Raw genomic sequence first — 24,355 nt, forward strand, 5'->3', positions numbered from 1 at the left:
AATTAGTAAAAATAACGTACTTTTGTCCTAGTTTCTAATTATTTTCTCCACTACAAGCCCAAATTCAATCATACTGTATGTTATTTTAGGTGCATTTCTAAATATGAAACCTTGTTATTATTTGCTCTATAAAACCAGCAATGTCAATAGCTGCATAGCATTTTAGCTAAGGTGAAAATATAATCAAACCACTGCAATAATTTGTTATTAAAAAAATCTTCCCCCATAGTGGGGAGAACCAAGAAGGGAACATAACAGATCAGCAATGGGAGCAAAACCAAGCCACAGAGCCCCCAAAATAGACTCCAGGCTAGGAGGGGAAACTCCTAGAAGTCCTCCAGGACCAGTGGGGAGATATCATAAAGGTCAGCGGACAGACCTGAAATTATGTATGTTTTCTCTTTTTCAATCTTTTGTTTGGTCTATGTTATTGCTAGTTTGCCCACTTCTATAAGATAGGCATGGGAAGCAAGCTCTAGGAGAAAGGAACGGGATCAACGGTCCCAGAAGGACTTGGGGGAAAAGGAGACAGGGAAAGGGAGTGGTGAGCAAACACCATAGAGTGGGGAACAACTAGGGAATTAAAATCAACAAGGAGAATGTAGAGATCCTGGGGGTGTTGGAGCAACAGTAATCTAGCTGAGAGGAATTACTAAGAGGCAGAAGTAGGGCAAGCATGATGGGAGGAAGGTAAAGGAAACAGGAAAGATCTAGGAAGTAAAGCTATGAAGAGGTATAAATATGTGTGTACATATATACATTAATTCATAAAGAGGTATTGACCTATGTACATATACTGATGTCTATATTTGTCCTAACAACCTGGCATTCTGTGATGCTCACTCTCCTGGCACAATCGCTGAAGCAGAATGGGTGCATAAGCAAATGTGAAGAAAGTGGATGATGCCCAGCTATCAAAAGATATAATGTCTGAGGTCTTACAGGCTTGAAGTTAAATAAGCAGCCATCCAGCAGAGAAGCAATAAACCCACGTGGAAGAAGCACACCAGTCTGTGTGATCATGAAGTATCATTGTGTCTGAGTAATGGCATCAGACGACCCATAACAAACAAAGAAACAATAAAAGCCACATAGTGAGAATGAGGGAGGACAGAGCAGAGAACTAAAGCCAATCTGTGGACAATGGGACATCCCCTCACAGAGGGTCACAGGGAAGGGATGAGTCAACCAGGGTGAAGAACAGCACCAATGAAACACCCAATATTCCTCTGGTTCCTAACCCCCCACTATCATGACCAAAGTACTGCTTTTCACTGCGGGTTAGACCAGAGCATGTGCATGGGTACAGATAAGAGCTAAGAGCTCACAACACACGGTATCCTGTAACAGGAAAAACGATACCAGGGGAGGGGAGGAGATGAGTGGAGTGATCAACACATAACATACCCACCCCACCCCCCTCAAAACACACAAACACACTCCAGGGGGATAAACAACAGAAACTACGGGGAAGGGAGGCAGCAGTCGGTGTAAGACATGAAAATAATTTATCAAGGAGTCAGGAGGCTGGGGTGGATGGGAGGGATAAAAGAGGAGCTGATACCAAGGGCTCAATAGAAAGTAAATATCTAGAAAAGAATGATGGCAACTTAATACAAATGTGCTTCATATGGTTGATATATGCATTGTTATGAGTTGTAAGAGCCCCAATAAAACGATCTTTTAGTAAAAAAAATCACATCTTGATAATCATCTGCAATAAATCTTTTGAGTCAAGGATAGATTCTGAGGAGAATTTGTATGTCTTTGCATCTCCCTTGTCCAGATTGCACAAGTGGCATTTAAAACAGTACAAATAACTCTTACTATCTGTCTGGATAGAACTTCAATAGAAAAAAATGAAACCAATTCCTCTTCAAGGGTTTATATGTCTTTATTTGGTTTACAGTTTGTTTCGCTTTAGGGAGAGGACTTCTGCAGAAGTCTTGTTTAGTTTAGAAGTACTTCCCATAAATGTTCACATAAAGTTTTGGAAATAAAGGCACTATCCTTGAAAAAAGTTTTTAATATAAACATACTGAGAATAGGCTTTTTTGAGCGTAATATACAATTGTTTAATATGCATTACAAAAGTATTAACTTTAGAAAGTGTCCCAACTGCTAAATATCAAAAGAATCCCATATTCTGGCATAAAGATAAATAATTTTCTATACCCAAATTAAAATTTACCCGTATTCTAAACATGAGAAATGAACACCAATATTATAAAGCCTATCTTGAGAAGATCAACAATTCCTTCATTGACTGTCTTTGAGATATATATATGTGTGTGTGTTTATGTGTATATATAAACATATATGTATATTTTATTTTTAAGACATACAATTTGTCCTGTTTTAGCAAAGTAATTTAAATGTTAAACAGGATTATAATGTGGAAGATGGAGAATGGGATTCGGGGGCAAAAGACATGTGGTTCAACCTGGAACTTTTTAGTTGCACATAGAAAATGTTGGACCAAATAAGTAAATTACATTAACAATGATGTTTTTGTCTGTTAATCAGAGATAACCCCATATGCCACCGAGCATGTCTGTAAGGGATAAATAAGAGTAAGTAGATGTTGAAGAGCTATGCAAACTTCAAGGCTCTAAGTCAGCGGTTCTCCACCTTCCTAATGCCGGGAAGCTTTCAGACAGTTCTTCATGTGGTGGTGACCACCAACCATAACATTATTTTCAGTACTGCTTCGTAACTACTGTTATGAACTGGGCGAACCGCTGCTCTAAATGAATCAAAGAGTCTTAAAAGTCCATTAGCAGGGTTTGTTAATTTGTACAAAATGTCAAATTTCAAATAAACTTCCAGCATTTGGCTTTGATGTATTTACAGTTCTGTTTTCCTCTTAACAAAACAATTAACAACTAATCTAGTCAATGTTTCTTTTAAAGCATAAAAATGTCCCTCGACTTAGTAAACAAAATTATCACAATTGTCTATATAAACAACAATGTCCTTCACTTCCTTTAGCTAAGTCAATGCAAGAAGACATTTATTTCCACAAAAAAAGGTACTGAATTACACAAAAATCTACAATTGAATTCTCATTACGTTTCAATTCAACAGCATTTACCAAAGCACCTGGTACATATTTCTTACAGCACTTATCACATTGTATTGTAAATAATATTTCTCTCAGGAGACTTCAAGGAACTTGAGGGCAAAAAATAACATCATGTTAATCTTTGGCTGGTTCTTTGTAGAGGTTAGTTCCTCCCGTGTCTGGTGTTTAATAGAATGAATGAATGGATGCATAATTTGTCTTGTGTCCAACAGAGGACAAAGAATGATCATTATGTTTTGTTTTATGGCATAAGATCAAAGTGATAACAGAAGAAACTGAAAACAGGCTTTGAAAAGATTCCTTTTATCTCTATAAATTAGTTTTAAAAAAATTAGTTTTTAAGGTGGACATGCTAATAAAACAATTTGATGCATGGGATGGGGTGTGTCATTGGGACAGTAACCTGACATTGAGATGGAGATGGCTCTAGAAAGCATGAAGTACATCAGAGTTGAATTCTATATATTTCCTCTTTGATCAAAATTTGTCTATTGGGTGAAAGACTTCAAAGAGTTCATGGAAAAATGGAACTGAAAGAAATGGAATTTCCCTTGAATTTTTTGCAACTTTGTAATGTAGAAGCTGATTAAATGACATGGCAAAAGCAAAAGATGAATGTACTTGGAAATTAATATATGGTAGTTTATTCAGTTGGGGCAAATAATAAAGAATGAAGACTAACTTTGACAAAACTTTATCATAATTTTTTTGATTTTAACTGTTGATGTTATAGATAAGAACCAAACTGGCGAATTGCGCCTGATCTGACCCCACCACACCAAGCAAAACACAAAGGGTTTGCAACAGAACAGCAAGGGGAGCAGAGCAAGGAAGTCCTGAGGGAATAGCAAAAATAGACTTTGGGGCCGGGGTTTAGCACACCATCAACTCCACCGGAAACCATTCCTAAAAGTCAACAAACAGACCTCTAACTATTTACAGGCTTTTCTTTTTTGTATTGGTTTTTGTTTTCACTTTTTTTGCTGTCTTGTTCTTGAGACCTGGTAGAGCTTGATCAAGGGCAATGGAATTGAGAGGAATTACTGAAACCCAAATGAAGGCTGAGCATGATGGTGGGACAAGAGGAAGGTAAAAGGAAATAGAGGAAACAACTAGAAGGCAAAGAGCATTTATAGAGGTCTACATGCAGGCATGTACATATCTATGTGCATGTATTTATAGGTTTAGTATTAAGGTAGCAGATGGACGTTGGGCCTCTATTCAAGTGCTCCCTCAATGCAAGAACACTTTGTTCTATGAAACTGGCATTCCATGATGCTCACCTTTCCGGCATGATCGCTGAAGTCAAAGTGGGTGCATAAGCAAATGTTCACCCCTGACAGAAGTGTCGTGGGGAGATGAGCCAGTCAGGGTGCAGTGTAGCAACAATGAAACATACAACTTTTCTCTAGTTCCTAAATGCTTCCTCCCTCCGCCACCCCACTATCATGATCACAATTCTACCTTAAAAAGCTGACTAAACCAAAGGATGTACACTGGTACAGACAGGAACTGGAAACACAGGGAATCCAGGACAGAAGATCCCTTCAGGGCCAGTGGTAAGAGTGGTAATACTGGGAGGGTGAGGGAAGGCGGGGTAGAAAGGGGGAACCGATTACAAGGACCTACATATAACTCCCTTCCTGGGGGATAGACAATAAAAAAGTAGGTGAAAGGAGACGTTGGATAGCATAAGATATGACAAAATATTAATAATTTATAAATTATCCAGGGTTCACGAGGGAGGGGGCAGCAGGGAGAGAGGGAGGGGAAAATGAGGCAATGATACCAAGGGCTCAAGTAAAAAGCAAATGTTTTGAGGATGATGGCAACAAATGTATAAGTGTGCTTGCCACAATGGATGTATGTATAGATTGTGATGAGTTGTACGAGCCCCCAATAAAATGATTTAAAAAAAAAGAACTAACCTGGCTCCATTGTCTTTTGTTTTCTATCTAAGGGGTGAACAACACGAGTCTGTATTTGAAAAACATTGTTTTGTTTAAATGATTATCTGTCCAACTTATTGAAGTTATAAAGTAGGTATTTATTAATGATTATCTATTGGGGAAAATATATCTGCACAAAATATGTAATGACTATTCCAAGGAGCTATATCCAATTCTTAGGATAAAGACTAACCAGGCATACAATTCAAAAGGCTTTCATAAATATTTGTCCTAAGTGTCAGATGATGAAAACTAAAACAAGCTTTCCCCTACTTGACATTAGAGAAATCTAGTCGCTTGAAAGGCAATCTTTATTAAAAGAATCGGTGCAAATACTATAAAAAGATTGTTCCAAGGGTCCAAGCAAATGTTATTTTAAAAATTAGGAAAAAGTAAACAGTTGGCAATTAAAAAAAATATAGACATTACCTTATAGGAAAGATTTACAGCTATTTGTGATTGGGTTTATCCTACTCTCGTATCATAGTGCCAGAAAGTTGAATTAGGAGTAAATAACTTGATTATGTATAATAGTAAAAGTTTACATGATTTGATCAAAGCTGTTTGAGGGAAAGAGTTCTAATTAAACCTTCAGTGAAATAAGGAAAACTTTAATTTTTCAAGTGGGAACTGTAAAAATATTCAGATACTTTTATTTTGGAAAATAAATTTAGGATTTGCATAGCTTTACCACAGAGACTAGGTACTTTTATAGATAACTATATTTTTCTTTCCTTATGTACTATGGTGTTGACCTATTTGACTCTCACTAAAAAAGTTGACATATAAAGCAAGCTGATCCTCAACCTGATTATATTTCAAGTCATAAATTATAACAACATTATAATGTGGTCATTACTTTTCTCATTAAATTCTACTGAGGGTTTATGAAAGAAAAAAAAGGCTTTACGGGTTTGGTATCAAGACACATGGGGACACAGAGGTGCAGGCCTAACATGAAATTTGTAACATGTTTGCTTGTTAATGTATCAATTTTGAAGTTGGAAAATTGATACTTTTTTATGAGGAAAAATAGTACAATTGTCTATTAATTAAGGTGAAATTTGCATTATTCTACCATATATTTTTAATATGAGAGTAATCAGCTACCAGCTTTTACTAATCTGAGGTACTTGAGGTCTTACCTAGTTTTGATGACAAGAAGGTAATTCATGTTCAAAAATATTTTCATATTATAATCTGACCTAAAATCTTATGAGGACACCATGATTAGCTCACTTTTATTAATAAAAAGACACAAAAACTTAAAAGAACTTGTCCTGTTCCCAGATTTTTTCCTATAAAGTCTCCAAATCACAGTGCCAATAATTTAATATAAAACATCTCTATTTCTAAGGTTGTGCTGCACGTCAGCTAATTCCTACTCAGTAGCAGATTATTTAGAGTGAGATAGCTCAACTTTGGTACAGGGAAAAATGTTTCCTAATGTAAATTAGACATGTTATTCATCATAGACAGTTTTTTGAAAAGAAATTTGAAAAGAACAAAACATAAAACACCTCACAACATACACCTCTGTGACAAATTTTTAGGTCAGCAACTCTCACATAAGGCACTTCCATTTACCTTAAATAAAGTTTCATAAAAAGTTGTCCTTTTTGTGTCATCAAGTCTTCTTAAATTATACAGTTATGTTACTTCAAGTAAATCTTTATTAAATACTCAATTTTGGCATAATTGCCTAAATATCTTCACCTCCGCATGGAATGAAGGGTGAGTATGCGGTTCTGAGCAAGCTAAACTCTTGGTCTGTTTTAGGTTTAGAGAACTGATAATGCTTTATCTTGCTCAAGAATTTTAAAATTTTCCAAAGGAAGATTGCTTAAGACAGTTGGTAAAATGTGTTCTGAAGTGCCCTTAGGTAAAATGTTATTTGCTTCTAAATTCTTCACCAAGCACGTGGCTTTGATCCATCTTCTAGTTGCTCTGCGTTCTTTCTGTAGGCAAGTTTTCATTTTTCTTTTTAAGCTTGCTATTTCCTTTTCCAGTTTAATTATTCTCTTTTTTGCCTCCATAGGATTTCTAAAGGCATAACTGTGTTCAAGTAGTACTTGCTGACTACTAAAGTTTGATTTAGATGGTCCTGCTGGAGTACAACTGTTTTTTTCCAAAAGATTCCTTGACTTGAGTTTCTGAATCAAATAAAGTTAGAGGATTAAATATAAATGATGGAATATCACAACTCAAGAGTAATTTTGTCATTTTAATAGTATTTAAATTGCTTTTAATAACTAATTTTAAAATTGACTGGAAACATCAACAGCCCACTTCACGTAATTATGGATTAAATTTCTGAACTGGTTTGGTCAATTCCAGCCACTCTTTTCTTTTTGTTCTCTGTCTAGGACATTCACATACTGGTTTGGAAATAGACAATGGACTTACAAATTGCTGAATATGAATCTATGGAGACTTTAAAAATCCTATGTAATTTTCTTAGTGAGGTCAGTTAAGAATCTATTTAAAGATTTTGTTTATTTGTGAAACTGAGTTGAAGATCTCTTTTCCAAGTAAATACTATTGTCTCAATTTATTATCCAGACTCTGGTCTGTACTTTATAACATAGGATCCAAAGAAATATATACTCAATTATCAAACTTGTAATAATACTTACCATACCTATTATTTGTTCACAGTTGCATAGTCTATAAAGCCTGGCTAGGTGGTGTAGTGGTTACACATTGGGCTGTAATCCACATGGTGGACAGTTCATAACCACCAGCAGCTCTATGTGAGAAAGACTGGTCATTCTGAAAATCACAGGGGTCACTAAGAGTCAGCATTGACTTTATAGCAGTAAGTAAGGAAGTTTCTGGCATATCAGAAATCATAAGACCCCTCTTTTCCTTATCTCTTTCATTCATTATCATCAGGTCCTATTTATTCTACTTCTTAAATATCTCTTTCATAAATTCTCTCCCCATCATTTGTAATGCCATTGCCCAATTCAGGCCCATAACATCTCTGGTCTGATTATTAAAAAAACTTCCTCATTGATCTCTCCACTTCAATCTATCTCCTGCCACCAGAATAAATTATTCTAACAGACTTGTCATTTTTCTATTGGCTACTTTCCTTTTTATTATCTAAAGGGAGAAAAATAAATTCCAGATGGCATACTACACCATTTAGGATCTGACTACATTCTGCTATTTGTCCTTTGATTTACAATCTAGCAAGACTAACCCATTCGAGAATATATCATCTTTATAATGTGGCTTCTATTCACTCAATACTTATTGGTATGTATATAATGTGAATTCCTAGGGATTCAAAAGTGAATAAGGCAAATATCATTTCTGTTCTTATGAAACTTAGAGTTACTGTTCTGTTTTCCTTGGGAATTATTTTTCATGACTTCTTACTGGACTGTAAGCTTCTTTATGGCAAGAACTTTATACACTTATATGCTACCTTTATGTTAGTTTCTGACATAACTACAGTTTAGTAAGTATGACAGGACTTCAAAAAGATTGTGGAAAAATTCTATTATCTTTTAATTTCATTTTCCAATTAACTTTTGGAAGCACCCTCAATTTTTACTCAAGTAAGAAATGAATAAAGAGGTAAAAAAAAAGCAAGGTACACTCAAATTCATGTATTGTGTACCAAGCACATGCTAAAGGTCCACAAGTGATCAAGACCAAGTTCCTGTGCTACTGGAGCTTTTCTAGTGTCTGAGATAGCTCGTCAAACCTCATATCCTCGAAGGGACTCATATGCATTTACAAATGAACTATCATAAGTAACACAAGAAAAGCAGTGGTTTCTCCTCTACTGAAGGAGAGTATGTTTGTCTTCCTTTTTGAAGCTAAACCTTCTATTTTGTTATTTCAGCTAGCTATTCTTCCGCTACTAGGTAAAACATGTTCATTTGTCCTGTACCTTAGCTCGCTCCTTTTACAGATCACTTGCTATCTTTTGTTCTCACTATGCTATCGGCATTTATTCTGTGCAAGGTCAAGAAGGTCCCTTAAATCCCAAACTGTAATTCTTTAAGCCCAGCCTAAATGACTGAGTTCCATGAAGCTTTCAGTTTCCTCAGAATTTATACTCTATGGTGTTAGTTTGAGTATGCTGTTCCTTAAAGTACTTTGCGTGTGTCAGTTGTATATCATCTTAAAATAAAAGCAAAATGATGTTTTATCACTCAGATGATCTCTGTTTACCAAAGATTTATTGATAATTGGTAATAATGTAACATTCCATTTTAATAAAAACAATTTTGATTGGGGTACAAAAACCAGAATTCTAATTCTAGCCTACACATTTAAGGGATAAGAGGAAGGTTTGCAACTTTCTTGGAAGCATATGATCATAGATCATGGATTTTAATCTATTCTGAATGGTTGAATGGTTCCAGTTTATTAACAAAAAAGTAACAAGCCCTCAAAATGGTAAAAAACAGTAGAAAAGGAAAGCAGTATTACCTACCATAGACTTTATATGGGTACAAAAATCAAAAATGGTTGGAACAGCATCCATTTTAAGTCGTCGAGTTTGTCCTGTTAGGTCAAAACAGGAGGCTTCAAAATGTTTTGAACAAAGAAAAGTATGTTTTCCTGGCACAAAATTTTTGCGCTTAACCAGGCGAACCCATTCTTTTCTTCTTTTAGGATCCAAAGGAAACCTTTTTTTTTAAAAAGAGAGAGAGGACTTCAAATTCCAACAATCAAACATACAGCAAAATGATAGCAATAAATTCATACTTATCAATAATTATACTCAATGAAAATGGATTAACAGAAATACTATCCCTCTATTTGGTATATATCCTAGAGAAATAAGAGTCATGACACACATAGATATATGCATGCCCATATTCATTATAACACTATTCACAATAGCAAACAAACATCTTAAATGCCCATCAATGGAAGAATAGATAAAACTTTGGTATGTGTAAATAATAAAATGCTATGCAGAATTACTGAATAATGATGAATCTGCAAACTACCTCACAAAAATGGATGAATCTGGAAGATGTTATTCATGAAGAATGAATTTTTATCTCTGTATATAGTCGTGTATAAGCCAAGTTTTTCAGCATATTTTTAATGCAATTTTTGTGGCAAAATTAGGTACCTTGGCTGATATTCGGATTGGTTTATACTTGAGTATATATGGTATGTTACTTTAACAGCTACATTTCTGGGGTTAAACATAAAAATGTTAATTTCATAATAGGTGAGTAGCCAAGATACTGAAAATACATAGGTATTGTACATCCATACTTTTCAAAAACACTTAATGTGATTTGAATCTTAACTCCTCTCCTCTCCCAAACTAACAATTTCAGTAATACCCACACCCCCAAATATTACTCAAATATGGTTACCGTTTTTAACCTCTATTGTTAATACCACTTTAGGTTAAGCCATCGGGTGAACCCTCCTTTGTATTCCCATAGTTATCTCAAGAGCTTTCCTCTAACATTTCTTACCTCCTGTGATTTTGTTAAGGTTGTATGCCAACAAGGTCAGGCCAGGATTCTGTTATCTGACAGAAATTAGGCAACCATCTTCCATTTAATGATCTGATACAAACAGCCAATGAGTTAAAAGAGGAGTTCCCTCGGAAGTATAGTCTGTATCCATGTATGTACTGTATATACTCAAGTATAAGCTGAGGCCCCTAATTTTTTTTTCAGTGAATTTTATTTTTTTTTAACAATTTATTAGGGGCTCATACAACTCTTATCACAGTCCATACATATACATACATCAATTGTATAAAGCACATCTATACATTCTTTGCCCTAATCATTTTTTTCTCCTCTTTTCTTTTTTTACATTTTATTAGGGACTCATACAACTCTTATCACAATCCATACATATACATACATCAATTGTATAAAGTACATCCATACATTCCCTGCCCTAATCATTCTCAAAGCATTTGCTCTCCACTTAAGCCCCTTGCATCAGGTCCTCTTTCCCCCCTTCTCTGCTGTCCCTCTCCCAGGGAAGAGGTCACATGTGGATCCTAGTAATCAGTTCCCCCTTTCCAACCCACTCACCCTCCACTCTCCCAGCATCGCTCCTAGAGGCCCCTAATTTTACCACAAAAATTGCATTAAATATATCACTGTAAATGAGAGTGAGTGCATAGTAGAGACCCAAAGCCCATCTGTAGGCAACTGGGTACCCCCTTACTGAAGGGTCACGGGGAGGAGACGAGAGTCAGGGTGCAGTGAGTGTAGCAATGATTAAACATACAACTTTCCTCTAGTTCTTAACTGCTTCCTCTCCCCACTATCATGATCCCAATTCTACCTTACAAATCTGGCTAGACCAGAGGATGTACATTGGTACAGATAGGAAATGAAAACACAGGGAATCTTGGACAGAAGATCCCTTCAGGATCAGTGGTGAGAGTGGCAATACCTGGAGGGTAGAGGGAAGGTGGGTAGAAAGGGGGAACCGATTATAAGGATCTATATATAACCTCCTCCCTGGGAGATGGACAACAGAAGAGTGGGTGAAGGGAGATGTCGGACATTGCAAGATATGATAATAACATAAATTATCAAGGGTTCATGAGGAAGGGAGGAGCGGGAGTGAGGGAGAAAATGAGGAACTTATATTAAGTGCTCAAGTAGAAAGCAAATGTTTTGAGAGTGATGATGGCAACAAATGTACAAATGTGCTTGATACAATGGATGTATGTATGGATTGTGATAAGAATTGTATGAGCCCCCAATAAGATGATTTTAAAAAAACTGCATAAAAAATGTGCTGAAAAACTCAGCTTATCTCAAGTATACATGGTATGTTGCAGGAAAGCTCACCATCTCTTGATCTTATATGAACCTCATCATCCTCTGACCCGTGGTTCTTGGGATATAAGTCAGAAGACTTCTATGACCTGCTGATGTTGGTTTGTCAGTCAGTCACTGCAACCACGTGAGTCAGGAGACACCTCCAGCCTGATGCCTGAGCAGCTTGAAACTTCCATACCTGTATGAGTTATTTCTCTGAAATGAGTATCTCTTGAGAGATGCTTCACTGGTTTTGCTCCTCTAGAGAACCCAGCCGAAGCCTTGGAACTAAGAGTGAGTCTAGTCAAACTGCTCATAAGGATAAGTGTTCTAAACTGGTTCTGGTCTCTGACTAGTGTTTAAAGGTGCTATTGATCATACCAAAAAACTAAACCCAAGATCTCAACTCAGAATGATCCTATGTAGGGATTCTTACAGACGGTAAGTCTTTCCAGGAGCAGACAACTTCATGGAGCAGCTGGTGTGTTTGAACCACTGACCTTGGGATTTGAAGTGCTATACTTATCCCACAGTGCCACGAGGGCTCATCAATATTAAAAAGTGCACTGATAATCAATGGCATGAGGTGGCAATAGAAATATGTGAAATATTACCATCAACAGATCAAATGTGTGAGTGACAAGACTCTGGGTGATTTCATCTTTGATACTTTTCTACAATTTTGTAAGAAGGAGAAATATAAGGAGGGTAGTTGGTATGTCCTACTGTCATTAGACAAAGTGTTAAAAGGGATAAGCTTAAAGGTTCAGAATCACAGACCAAGTGCCACATACAACACTTGAAAGCTACCACTTATACCAGACAAAAAGCCTTTGTTTCTTATACTGACAAAGTTGGTTTACTGACAACCAAATCAAGTCTAATCATACAAGTAACTGAATTCCCAAATGGTACCCGAACTTAAAGTAAGGGCATTGATTAGGGAGAAATGGGATTCTGATACTTGAGATGGAGATACATGGGCAAATAGTCAGGAAGCTGGGGATTGAGTCCATAAATTATGTTGAATCACTCCAGCCAAAAGAGTCAACCCTTCATGATGGTGAAAGGATTTAACCCCCTGCTGAGAAGCTGCATTTCTATTCCAGATATACGAAATCTGAAATTATATTTTAAGAGATTCTCAATCAGAATAGCTAGGTTAAATAAGAACAAACATGCTTGCCCTGTAGTTCTTTCATCCAATAAAATCACTGCACCTTTGTCTTCTATGCCATCCTTCCTAGTAAAAGCATCATCCTATTCACCCATATGTGATGCGATTAATCCAATTGTGCCTGAGGAGTTTTTGTCTGAGACATTCCACCAAACATCACAGTGTTTGCCTTTCACCAAACATCACAAAATGCCTTCCAAGGCATTTTGGAATGTCCTCAAGGTCCACCCCTCCCACCCATTTTTGCTTCTAGTTTTATACCTAGTCCCAGTAAGTCCCAAGAGATGAAACACCATGTCTGACCCAAACAGAGGTATACTACGCTCCAAGGAACAGGCTGATTTTTTCTTATACAAACAGAAATTTGGGGCTATGTAGGAATGACTATGAAGAATGTAGAATAGTGTTACAAAGTTGGATGAGTCTGAGTTTATTGATATGGGTCTACTAGTCACAGATTCTTCAGTGTTTCACTCCAGAGGTTAGTAAAGTATCTAATGTTAACAGGTAATCCCCAAGTTACAAATGAGATCTGCTTCTATGTCTTTCAGTAGTGGAGAGGTACACCCACTTTTATTGAGCTTTAGTGCAAGAGTTACATTTTTTCAATGATTTAAAAGCTGATGTATAGCAGGTAAAGGTAACTGAGATAAAGCTTTTTTTTTTTGGAAACAGGCTTGATACAATTGATGTATAGAATGTTATAAGACCTGAAAAAGACCACAATAAAATGATTTTTTTTAAAAAGTGGATCATAGCAGATGTAGTTAAAATCTAACACCTTATCATTTGATCTATTTTAAAAGTGTTCTAATTTTTTTTGGTTTTTTTTAAAGTGTTCTAATTTTTAATATTTTGTTTTCATTTCAAGTTGAGCTTTTCTCTATTCTTTTTTCTCTAATTTTAACTTGATGTTGTTAGCTTTTTTGGCTCTTTTTTTTGTTTGTTTCTGTATGTTTTTCGGTATATCGAATCCAGGGTGGGTCATCTATAGAGAAAATAGTGTTAGGGGTACAGCAGGGGAGGTTGGTGGGAAATGGGGAGCTAATAACAAGTACAAAACAGAAAATGCGCTAAAAATGATTGCAAAACTCTTCCTGGTATAACTGAACTATTGAATTCTTTGATATTTGGATTGAGTCCCAATAAAAGTATTTATTAAAAAAATTAATTTTGGGGGGGAGTAGATGTTATAAGTCAAATATTCCTAGCTGGGGGACTTACTATACTTGTCTTTAGTTGATTCAAAGAAGCATGAGTTATACAATGGCCTGTTGTACAAGGTATCTAAAGGCTCATCAGGGAAGCTGCCATTTTAATGAGGTTGGACCCACAAACCCACCCATGGGTGCTGAGGGCACATTACACAATGCTGAGCATCAAATTTGGGTTAGAAGTGTCAATATACGTAAAGGTTTTTAAATCATTTTACTGGGGGGTCATACAACTCTTCTCACAATCCATACACACACTCATTGTGTCAGCACATTTGTACATTTGTTGCCATCAACATTCTCAAAACATTTGCTTTCTACTTGAGCCCTTGGAATCAGCTTTAAAGGTTGTTTTGGCTACTATTTTATGTAAGTCAGATTTGAGAGTGGGAACTGCTTTAACTGAATCAAGATACCTAAGTACAAAGGAAATGATTGGGCCTTGGGGTGGTAGGAGCCAAATGGTAGCCCTTGACAGGAGGTAGGGGTGTGTGTGTGTGTGTGTGTGTGTGTGTGTGTGTGTATGTGTGTCTGTGAGAGAGAGAGAGAGAGAGAGAGAGAAAGAGAAAGGTGGGCACGTCTATCATAATGATGAAAGTAGGAACTAGGATAGTCTTACTATGTGGCTTTGTGGTACTGGCTACTTAGTCATGGTGTTACTAGCAGTAGGAGATAAGAAATCCACTTTAGGAGAGGTCTGGGAGGCTGGCCCCAGCACCAAAACTTAAGTGGTTTCCTGCCTCTCCCCCGAGAAGAATTTGTTTCAAAGGACGACATTGATTCTGTAGCTCCAGGAGAGGGACTTATCTGATCAGAGCACATGGGAGCAGATGAAGGGGGAGGAGGAGAGTAGAGCACAGCCTGGTCCACCAGGCCATGAGGATGATGTTCCTGATTAGAGCAGCCAGTCCAGAGAGGACAACATGGCTGGTCCCACTATGAGACATGATGCCCCTCACTGACCAATGGCGCTACAGGGGACAGCCCTGGAGACACAGTGTGGGAATTGCACCTGACCTGATTCCACCACACCGAGGCAAAGCACTGGGGGAGTGCAGCGGAACAGCAAGGGAATGGAGCGGCAAGGTCCCCAGGGAATGCTGAAAGTGGACTTTGGGGCCAGGGCGTGATGCCCCAATAGACTGGACTGGAAAATACTCCTAAAGGCCAACAAACGATCCTTGAACTAACTACAAGCTTTTCTTTCTTGATGCGTTTTGTTTTGTTGTCAGTGGTTTGTTGTTGTTTTGTTGTCTGGTTGTATACTGTTGCTTTGTTTTCCTCTGTCTTGTTTTTGTGCATGTTATTATCTCCACAGGTCTGTCTAAATAAGACAGGCTGGATGAACTATCTGGAGGAAAAACAACGGGACTGACAGTTCCGGGGGGACTTGGGTTAGGGAGAGGTGGGGGGTAAGAAAGTGGTGTTAACAAACCCAGGGACAAGGGAACAACATGGGATCCAAATTGGTGGTGAGGGGGGAGTGGCAGGCCTGGTAGGGAATGATCAAGGGTAAAGTTACGTAAAGAAGAGGTACAGCTGTAACCCAGGTGGGGATGGAGCATGATAGTGGGGCAGGAGGAAGGTCAAGGGAAATGGAGGAAAGAGCTAGGAGGCGGAGGGCATTTATAGAGGTCTAGACAAAGACATGTACATGCAAATATATATATGAGGATGGGGAAATAGATCTATGTATCTACATTTATAGGTTTAGTATTAAGATGGCAGAAGGACCTTGGATCTCTACTCAAGCACTCCCTCAATGCATGAATACTTTCTTCTATTATGTTGGCATTCTATGATGCTCGCCCTCCGGACACAACTGCTGAAGCCAAAGCGGGTGAACAAGTAAATGTGGTGAAGAAAGCTGATGGTGCCCGGCTATCAAAAGAGATTGTGTCTGGGGTCTTAAAGGCTTGAAGATAAACAGTAGCCATCTAGCTCAGAAGCAACAAAGCCCACATGGAAGAACACACCAGCCTGTGTGATCACGTGGTCCCGAAGGGATCAGTTATCAGGCATCAAAGAACAAAAAAATCATATCATTGGCTACACACCTCCATGATTCGATCACCGAGGACAAACGGGTGCATAAGTAAATGTGGTGAAGAAAGCTGATGGTGCCTGGCTATCAAAAGAGATAGCGTCCGGGGTCTTAAAGGCGAACAAGTGGCCATCTAGCTCAAAAGCAACAAAGCCTACATGGAAGAAGCACACGAGGTGCCACGAGGTCACGAGGTGCCAAAGGGATCAGGTATAAGGCATCATCATAAAAAAAAATATCTTACCATAGTGAATGAAGGGGGAAGTGCAGAGTGGAGACCCAAAACCCATTTGTCGGCCACCGGAGATCCCCTTACAGGGGGGTCTAGAGGAGGAGATGAGTCAGTCAGGGTGCGATGTAGCACCGATGAAGAATACAGCTTTCCCCCAGATCCTGAATGCGTCCTCCCACCCAACTACCATGATCTGAATTCTACCTTGCAAGTCTGGATAGAGTAGAGGTTGTACACTGGTGCATATAGGAGCTGGAGGCACAGGGAATCCAAGGTGGATGATACCTTCAGGACCAGGGGTGTGAGGGGCGATACTGGGAGAGTAGAGGGTGAGTGGGTTGGAAAGGGGGAACCGATTATAAGGATCTACATGTGACCTCTTCCCTGGAGGACGGACAACAGAAAAGGGGGTGAAGGGAGGCGCTGGATAGGGCAAGACATGACAAAATAATAATCTATAAATTATCAAGGGCTCATGAGGGAAGGGGGAGCGGGGACGGAGGGGGAAAAAAGGACCTGAAGCAAAGGGCTTAAGTAGAGAGCAAATGCTTTGAAAATGATGAGGGCAAAGAATGTACAGATGTGCTTTATACAATTGATATATGTATATGTATGGATTGTGATAAGAGTTGTATGAGCCCCTAATAAAATGTTTTTTAAAAAAATTAAATTAAAAAAAAAAAGAAATCCACTTTATCTGCACAAGAATATGAATTCAAGGTCAAGTGGGAAGTACTCTCTTTCAAATCACCAGAAAATTCACAACTGCTCAATCCCTGACTTGAGCGTTTACGGACCAGATATCTTTTATTGTCTGGTGGACTCATGAATAAAGTTGACATAGTGGAAGGGATGGAAATTATGTGATATACCAGCAACTTAAGGTCAATTTGGTTACAACCACTTCTGAGTGCCCAATCTGCCAGCAGCAGAGTAACAGTGAGTCCCAGAGAGGGCACTTTTCCTAGGGGCGAGCTGCAGTGTAACCTGATGACAGGTTAATTATACTGCACCAATTTTCATGATGGAAAAGGCAACATTTTTTTCTTACTGGAATGGACCCTGGTTACAGATTTGCCTCCAAACAGTGTTACTGCCAAAACCAGGAGCCATGGATTTCCAGAAAAACCTCGTGGTATCTCATATAGTACTGCCTCGGATGAAAAGAACTTCGTGTCAAGTTAAGTGCTGCAATGAGCCCGTGCTCATGGAATTCACTAGCCTTACAATGTTTCCCATCATCCAGGACCAGCTGGCTTGATAGAACAATGGGGTCACCTTCTAAAGACATATTGTGGCACCGGCTTGGTGGCACGGAATCGCAGGGTTGAAGCAATGCTTTCCAAAATGGTGTAGATGCTCTAAATTTATGGATAATATACGGTGTTACTTCTCCCATAGCCAAGATTCATGGGTGTAGGAATCAAGAGGCAGAAATGGGAGGGTTACCACTCACTATTATACCTAGTGACCTACATGTTAAATATTTGCTCCCAGTCTTCAAGACCCTATGCTATGTGGGTATGGTCTTAATTCCAAAGGGAGGGACATTCCTACCTGGAGACAACACTGACTGCATTTATCTGGAAAGTCACTTGGGGTTACTCAGGCATCTGGATCAACTGGCAAAGAAGGGCATAGTCATATTGACTGGTTTGATTGATCCCAATTACCAAAAGGGAATCAGGATTGGTATTAAACAATGGACACAAACAAGCGCATGCCTAGAATACTGGAAAATCTTTAGGATATCTTAACACTACCATACTCTAACTAAAGTTGACAGATAACTACAGCAAAATACTTCTGACATAGCTCTTCAGGAATGAGAGTGTGGGTCACTGTGGCAGGCAAAGAACCCAAACCAGCTGAAGTACTTATGGAGAGCAAATGGAATAGAATAAGTGAACAAGGTAGTTCTAAATGCCAACCATGACCATGTGACCAGTTACAGCAATGAGGACTGTTTTGTTATACCCATATGTATATATTTATATACCTTTTTGAAATATCTGCTTTCTTCTCTCCCTTATTCCATTACTTATTATAAAGTATAAATGTAAACAGGCTAGTATGTTTTGTTTGTATGCATTTTAGTTATACCATGTTAGGTTCAAGAATGACTTTGTAACTATCTTTAGAGATGATAGATGGATTAAGGAGATGCATATATCCAGAATCCTCCTTAGAAACAAGGATGGTGAGGCTTCCTCTCACGCACGTACTTTGCCCAGGTTGCCGGAGGAGACCAGTCCCTGGAGAAGGACATCACTCATGGTAAAGTAGCGGGATAGTGAAAACGAGGAAGGCTCTAGACAAGATGGGTTGACACAGCAGCTGCAACGATGGGCTTAACATCACAACACTCATGAGGACGGTGCACGGCACGGTAGTGTTTGGTCGTTATACACAGGATTTCTATCTCATGGTACCTGACTAGATGTGCACAGGTGCCAAGATGACAACAGGTGGACTGTGATGGTTAAAGTTATGTGTCAACTAGGTCACAACTCTCATAGCTGCACAGATATTTAATAATCATGCTCCATTTTGTAATCTGTATAAGCATGTAATTTGTTGCAAAGAATTTTCTCAGGGCTGTGGCTTGCAACCAATATAAATGGATATGACAAAATTTTTTTCCTCTTTTAATCCTGCATGTTTCTTTATCCTTTCACACCTAGTGTTTGAATTGTGACTCAGCAGCCTTTTGCTTGATATGCCGATTTTGGGAGTGTCAGCCCCTGTACCCATGAGTCGGCAGCATCTAGGCTGATATATGTTTTGTCTAAAACTAAAAATATTATTATTGGGCTAATGCGCCATTCAAATATTTGTCTTCACAGTGGGGAGCCCACCAGAAGAACTTGATGGTGTCTCACTGACACTTCCAACTGCTCTGAAAAGAATCCCAATAAAAGGTACTGGAGAGAGTGGGAGAAAAATGTGGAATTGAACAGAACTCAAACTCATAAGACACCAAGTTTGCTGGTCATAGAGAATGGTGGGAATCCCAAGACTATGGCCTTCCCTTAGGTCTAAAACTGAAGTCACCTCTGCATTAGACTAGTCAGCTATAGACCAAAAGGGCAGCACTTACTTAAGGACAAAGTTCAGAGGGCTAGGAAAGGAGAAATGGAAATAGGAGACCCATATAAGCAATGGAATATTCAATGGTACAATGAAGGTGCAATGGATGAGATGAGTAAGAATGGATATGAATTGCTGAATATAAAACTAGGACCTGTTTGTAAACTTTCACATATATATATATATATATATATATATATATACTGTTTCATTCAGTTGATTTCACTCTGTGAAGGAAACAGTGGGTAAATTAACATTATGTAAGATGCTCTTTTATCAACTTCATTTTCTGATAATGCCTGACCAGCACTATAAAGAACTCTATTATAATTTACCACATTGGAGACAGAGGCATTTTACCATGCAACTATAATCCTATTATTCTTTCGAATCTCTACTCTCATTACTTTTTGGCTTCTCAAGTACCCTTAGGATAAATCATAAGGGTTTAAAAGTGGCTTAAGAGAATGGAATTTGTTATTGCAAAATTGTATATCCATTGAGAAATGTTTTTTTTTTTTTTTTACTTTCCAAGGGTAAGCTGGATCTCCTTCAATGTTTCTTGTCTTAAATTGTCTTCTCTCCCACCCCCATCAAATCTTAGGAGAGCCAGAACTTCCTGGATTTCGAGGACAATGTCAGGCAATTGGGAACTGGGTACATATTTGCTGAATAAATGAAAGCAGCACTACATTGGAATGAAGAAGTGGAAAAACAAAGATATCAGTTTCCTTCCCCAACGTCATAGCTTTTAATAAGGGATACATTAGTAATAAGGTAGAAAAGAGGTTGAACTGTAATTTCTACATTCTAAAATCATGTATGTTGTGAGGTATGTAAAAACAGAACTTCAAACCTTTTCTTCAGGCATGGCACGCACCTGAAGACAAAGTAAACACGGCCAGAGGATCTAATATGCCAGATCACGTTCAAAATGTTCTAACAGGTCTCAAGTGGGAGAATTAAAGATTTCTGATTGCTCTTGTAGCAAAGGAAGAAGAAGAAAATAGTCGGGTTCTTTTAACTACATTGTCCTAATAAGAGTGGAGGGCTTATTTGTTGCACTTTGACTAACAGTGCAGATTCCGTAACTATCAGCTATGACTCAATTCCACCTCAGAGGTACTGTTGGACTACAACAAATCTTAATACTTCCTGTTATCAATGCAGCTAGGGAGAGGATTTCCAATCTTAGTGGTACATGGCAAGGTTTGATTGCTGACTTGGATCAGGAAGGGCTCTTCCTCCTGTGGCGCCTTTTGTATCAAGGAGTAAAAGAGCAGGAAATTATGGTATCCTCTTGTCACTTTTTCTTCAAGAGATAAATCACCGTGTCGGCGTGGATTTCTTTTAGCACGTGGGCAAATCTTCCCCGAAGGAAGAGAAACATTTTACAGATATGCAAAACCAACACACCCGAAAGGGCAAACACGGCTTCCCAGCTGCTAACTGGGCAGTGAAGTTATCAGGAGAAAGGGGGACTCCATCAGCTCCTTTCACACGTCATCCCCACACGAGGAGCTCCTTCCTGTCTTCGTCACCCCCATTCCCTGCCCAGGTTACCTGTGGAAGCTGATGTTAATGTGCTTGTTGTAGGTAGCCGCGCAGCCCGCCGCAGCGCAATTGGTCGGCATTTCCCTGTCCCCCTCATTCGGCGCTGTCTTTAGCCTGTTCTGAGGCGATGGCGGCTATGCTTCCAGAGGGCCAAGGCTGGGCAAGTGAAGGCGGGTAACGGTCCACCGAGCAGAATCGTGGGGGAAAGGGGAGTGTGGGGGGTGCAGGGAAGCCCAGCCTTCGCTTTATTAAGATGGCGGGCTTGAGCCAGCCGAGTCGACCATCCTGGAGCTCCAGTGGCCTGCGTTTGCCTTCACCAACATGGCGGCCCCAACCCGCCCCTCCAGGCCAGGCGCAAAGGGAGTAGAGGACGGCGGCCCTGGCAGCGCAGGCCTCGGAGCACTTCAAAGGCTGAGCGGCTTCCCCCTCCGATAACTAGGAAGCTCTCGCATGGCAGCAGCGAGCAACAGGTCCGCCCACTTTGGCGCGCCCCCAGCGGTCCCAATCCGGAGTCTCGGCGCCGCAGCCGCCGAGAACGAACGGCAGGGGAGACGGCAGGAAGACTGCAAATCCCAGGAAGCATCGCGCGGCGCTGCTATTATCGCGTGAACAGGGGAGTCCCGGTTCCTGTGCCTCCGGAAATGACGTCGGAGGCACGGCCACTTCCAGAGTCCCTTTCTCGTCGGGCGGAAGAGCCCGGATCGCGAAGAAGCAAGGGGGCGCTCGGAAAGGGATCTGGCTGGCGACGGTCCGGCGAGAAAGCTGAGAGGGGAAGTTGGGGAGCTGAGCCCGCTAGGTGCCCGGGGGGGGGGGGTGCGGGGAAGGCCGCACCGACCGGGCCCGTTAGGGGATCGATCAGTGAGGGGAGGGAGAAGGCAATTGTTGGGCGGATCCCCGGACCGAGGGCTAAGGTGGTGTGGAAGGCACTGCTCCCCAGATGGCGACCGCCGATAACCCGGCCCCGGCCTCCAGCGGCCTCTCGCCCAAGGAAGAAGGGGAACTAGAAGACGGGGAGATCAGCGACGACGATAATAACAGCCGGAGCAGCAGCAGCAGCAGCAGCGGCGGCGGGCTGCTGTCGTATCCGCGGCGAAGGCCTCTTCACCCGGCCCGGGGCGGTGGATCCGGTGGTGGCGGTGGCTCCTCGTCGTCGTCGTCCTCTTCGCAACAGCAGCAGAGGAATTTCTCACGCTCGCGGCACTCGTCGGAGCGAGGCCACCTCAGGGGACACAGCAGCTACCGACCCAAAGAGCCTTTTCGGTCCCACCCGCCCTCCGTGCGGATGCCTTCGAGCTCCCTGCCCGAAAGCAGTTCGCGACCGTCCTTCTGGGAGCGGAGCCACATCGCCTTGGACCGTTTCCGCTTTCGAGGCCGGCCTTACCGGGGTGGGAGCCGCTGGAGTCGGGGACGAGGAGGGGGTGAACGAGGAGGCAAGCCAGGGAGCCGACCTCCCCTGGGAGGAGGAGCGGGATCCGGATTCAGCAGCAGCCAGAGCTGGCGAGAGCTTTCTCCGCCTCGTAAGAGCTGTATCCTTAACGTGGCGGTCTGGCCTGGGTGTGTCACTTCCCAAAGTTCCCTGTCGCGTCATTACCAGGTCTATAAAATGAGAGTAACTTTCCCGAGCCATTGGATCCGCTCGTTGGTCCCAGTGTGCCCATGAAGGAAGTTTTTCTTCGTGGCTTCGCTTGTGCCGCACCGTAGTGTTGTTTTCTTCAGATTGCTTTACTGGGTATATTGCTGGTTTGAACTTTGGCGTTTTTAGTGGAATGAGGCCAAACTAGTGGAATCGAAGACTCTTGTGATGAGCGTTATTATGCAAGTACACCAGAAGCCCAAGTTTCATTAGCCTTTGTTTTTGTTGATAGAGGAATTTTGTGTTTTATGTGACGTGGCCGTGGACGGTTGACAAGAAAAAAACATAGTCGAGGTAGTTTGGGAATACTGTTAAATCACAGTGCACTTTGACATTGAAATTGCCAAGTCTTACACTGGATAAGCCTACCGTTCTTAATTGTGGTTCTGTCTGTATATTTCTCGCATTATTTTCATCACCACCACCTTTAAAAGTGGTTTAAAAAAAACACCCGTGAATTTACCAACTAGATTCAGAACTGAATGGCATATGGCCTTTTTTAGAAAGCTTCACTTCCATAGCCCATCTTTTTCTCTAGGGGACATTTTTTAACTCAAATGGAATTTTAATTTTAATATATGCCATGGAAGATGGATAGGCTGAGAAAAATAGATGCTTTTTGCACCCAATAACCTTATCCTTAGGTTTTAAAAAATGTTTATGAATTTACTCAGTATTCATCTAAGAAATTGATCTGGTGGTTTTTTTTGAGGTTTTCTGTTTTATGTTGTGCTTGGAGAACTGTCTAGACTTATTCTGTAATGACTACAGAAGTAGTTTATGCACATCAATGAATGTAATTTTCATGGTGTAATGCTTTTTACTGTTTTATATGTGAAATGTAAATGTAATGGCATTTGTAAGACAATCGTTTTTATAGAACACTTGAAGCCAGAATGACCTCACCAGATGTTATGATGTAAAGCCAGGAAGGAACATACTCACATTCAGGTAACATAGCACTTTCTCTTTTTAGAGCTTTGAAAAAACTTACAGGTAAAGTCAAAAGATGGATTAGGTATGTTTCAGGTGTGTTTCTGAAAAAACAAACAAACCATGAGGTATTTAACTTTTTAAAAGATAAAGGATCTTATTTGAGTAAAGTTGGGAAACCTCTGCCCAAATAATTTTGACTTTGTCACTTAACGGTAAATTTAAATACCACACTCACTGCCACAAGTGTATTCTGACTCTTTCTGACCTTTCCAGACTGAATCTTTACTGGAGCAAAGACAGCTTCTTTCTCCCTTGTAACTAACTGCTTGTTTGAACTTAAAACCAGCCAACTCTTCCTTATTTGACAGCGCCACCAGGCACCTGAATCTAAGTACAGACAAACTGACGAAAATATTTAAAGCTTAGTGTAAAAAAAGTTCAAATTGGGTGTACAAGAAGTACTTTGGGAGTTGGAAACTTTAACATCTATTAGATAAGGAGGTGCTGAGTACACGTGTGCATGTCCCTTTTCTGTTTGCCAACTATGTTGATTCCATTACAACATGGGCCTCCATTAATTGTTAAACTTTTATGGTTTTGCTAAAAGCCAGATAGGAAAACGTATGGGAAAATAAATGGTCTGCTCTTTGATTTTGGCC

The 24,355-nt window shown here is 40.0% G+C and overlaps 2 protein-coding genes across 2 annotated transcripts in view; one reads left to right on the forward strand and one right to left on the reverse strand.

Moving 5' to 3' along the window:
- Positions 1 to 1,888: 1,888 nt before the first annotated feature.
- On the reverse strand, positions 1,889 to 22,686 carry THAP2 (THAP domain containing 2). The gene is made up of 3 exons (XM_075551275.1): positions 21,137 to 22,686; positions 9,491 to 9,686; positions 1,889 to 7,187 (listed from the first exon to the last, which is right to left on the reverse strand). The coding sequence occupies exons 1-3, from the start codon at positions 21,205 to 21,207 to the stop codon at positions 6,816 to 6,818; spliced, it is 639 nt and encodes a 212-aa protein (XP_075407390.1). The 5' UTR covers positions 21,208 to 22,686; the 3' UTR covers positions 1,889 to 6,815.
- Positions 21,779 to 24,355, forward strand: part of ZFC3H1 (zinc finger C3H1-type containing) — a 62,392-nt gene continuing 59,815 nt past the window's right edge. The window contains exon 1 of the mRNA XM_075551273.1: positions 21,779 to 22,653. Coding sequence (XP_075407388.1) covers positions 22,065 to 22,653 — 589 coding nt within the window. The 5' untranslated portion in view covers positions 21,779 to 22,064. The remainder of the gene's footprint in view (positions 22,654 to 24,355) is intronic.

The sequence above is a fragment of the Tenrec ecaudatus genome, chromosome 6, assembly GCF_050624435.1.
Source record: "Tenrec ecaudatus isolate mTenEca1 chromosome 6, mTenEca1.hap1, whole genome shotgun sequence".
Taxonomy (NCBI): Eukaryota; Metazoa; Chordata; class Mammalia; order Afrosoricida; family Tenrecidae; genus Tenrec; species Tenrec ecaudatus.

Excerpts from the sequence above, each read along its gene's own strand:
- THAP2 (XM_075551275.1), bottom strand. The coding sequence starts at position 21,207 with ATGCCGACCAATTGCGCTGCGGCGGGCTGCGCGGCTACCTACAACAAG. Across the intron at positions 9,687-21,136 it reads ATTAACATCAGCTTCCACAG|GTTTCCTTTGGATCCTAAAA; the intron begins GTAACCTGGGCA and ends TTAAAAAAAAAG. Across the intron at positions 7,188-9,490 it reads GTACCCATATAAAGTCTATG|AAACTCAAGTCAAGGAATCT; the intron begins GTAGGTAATACT and ends TATTTGATTCAG.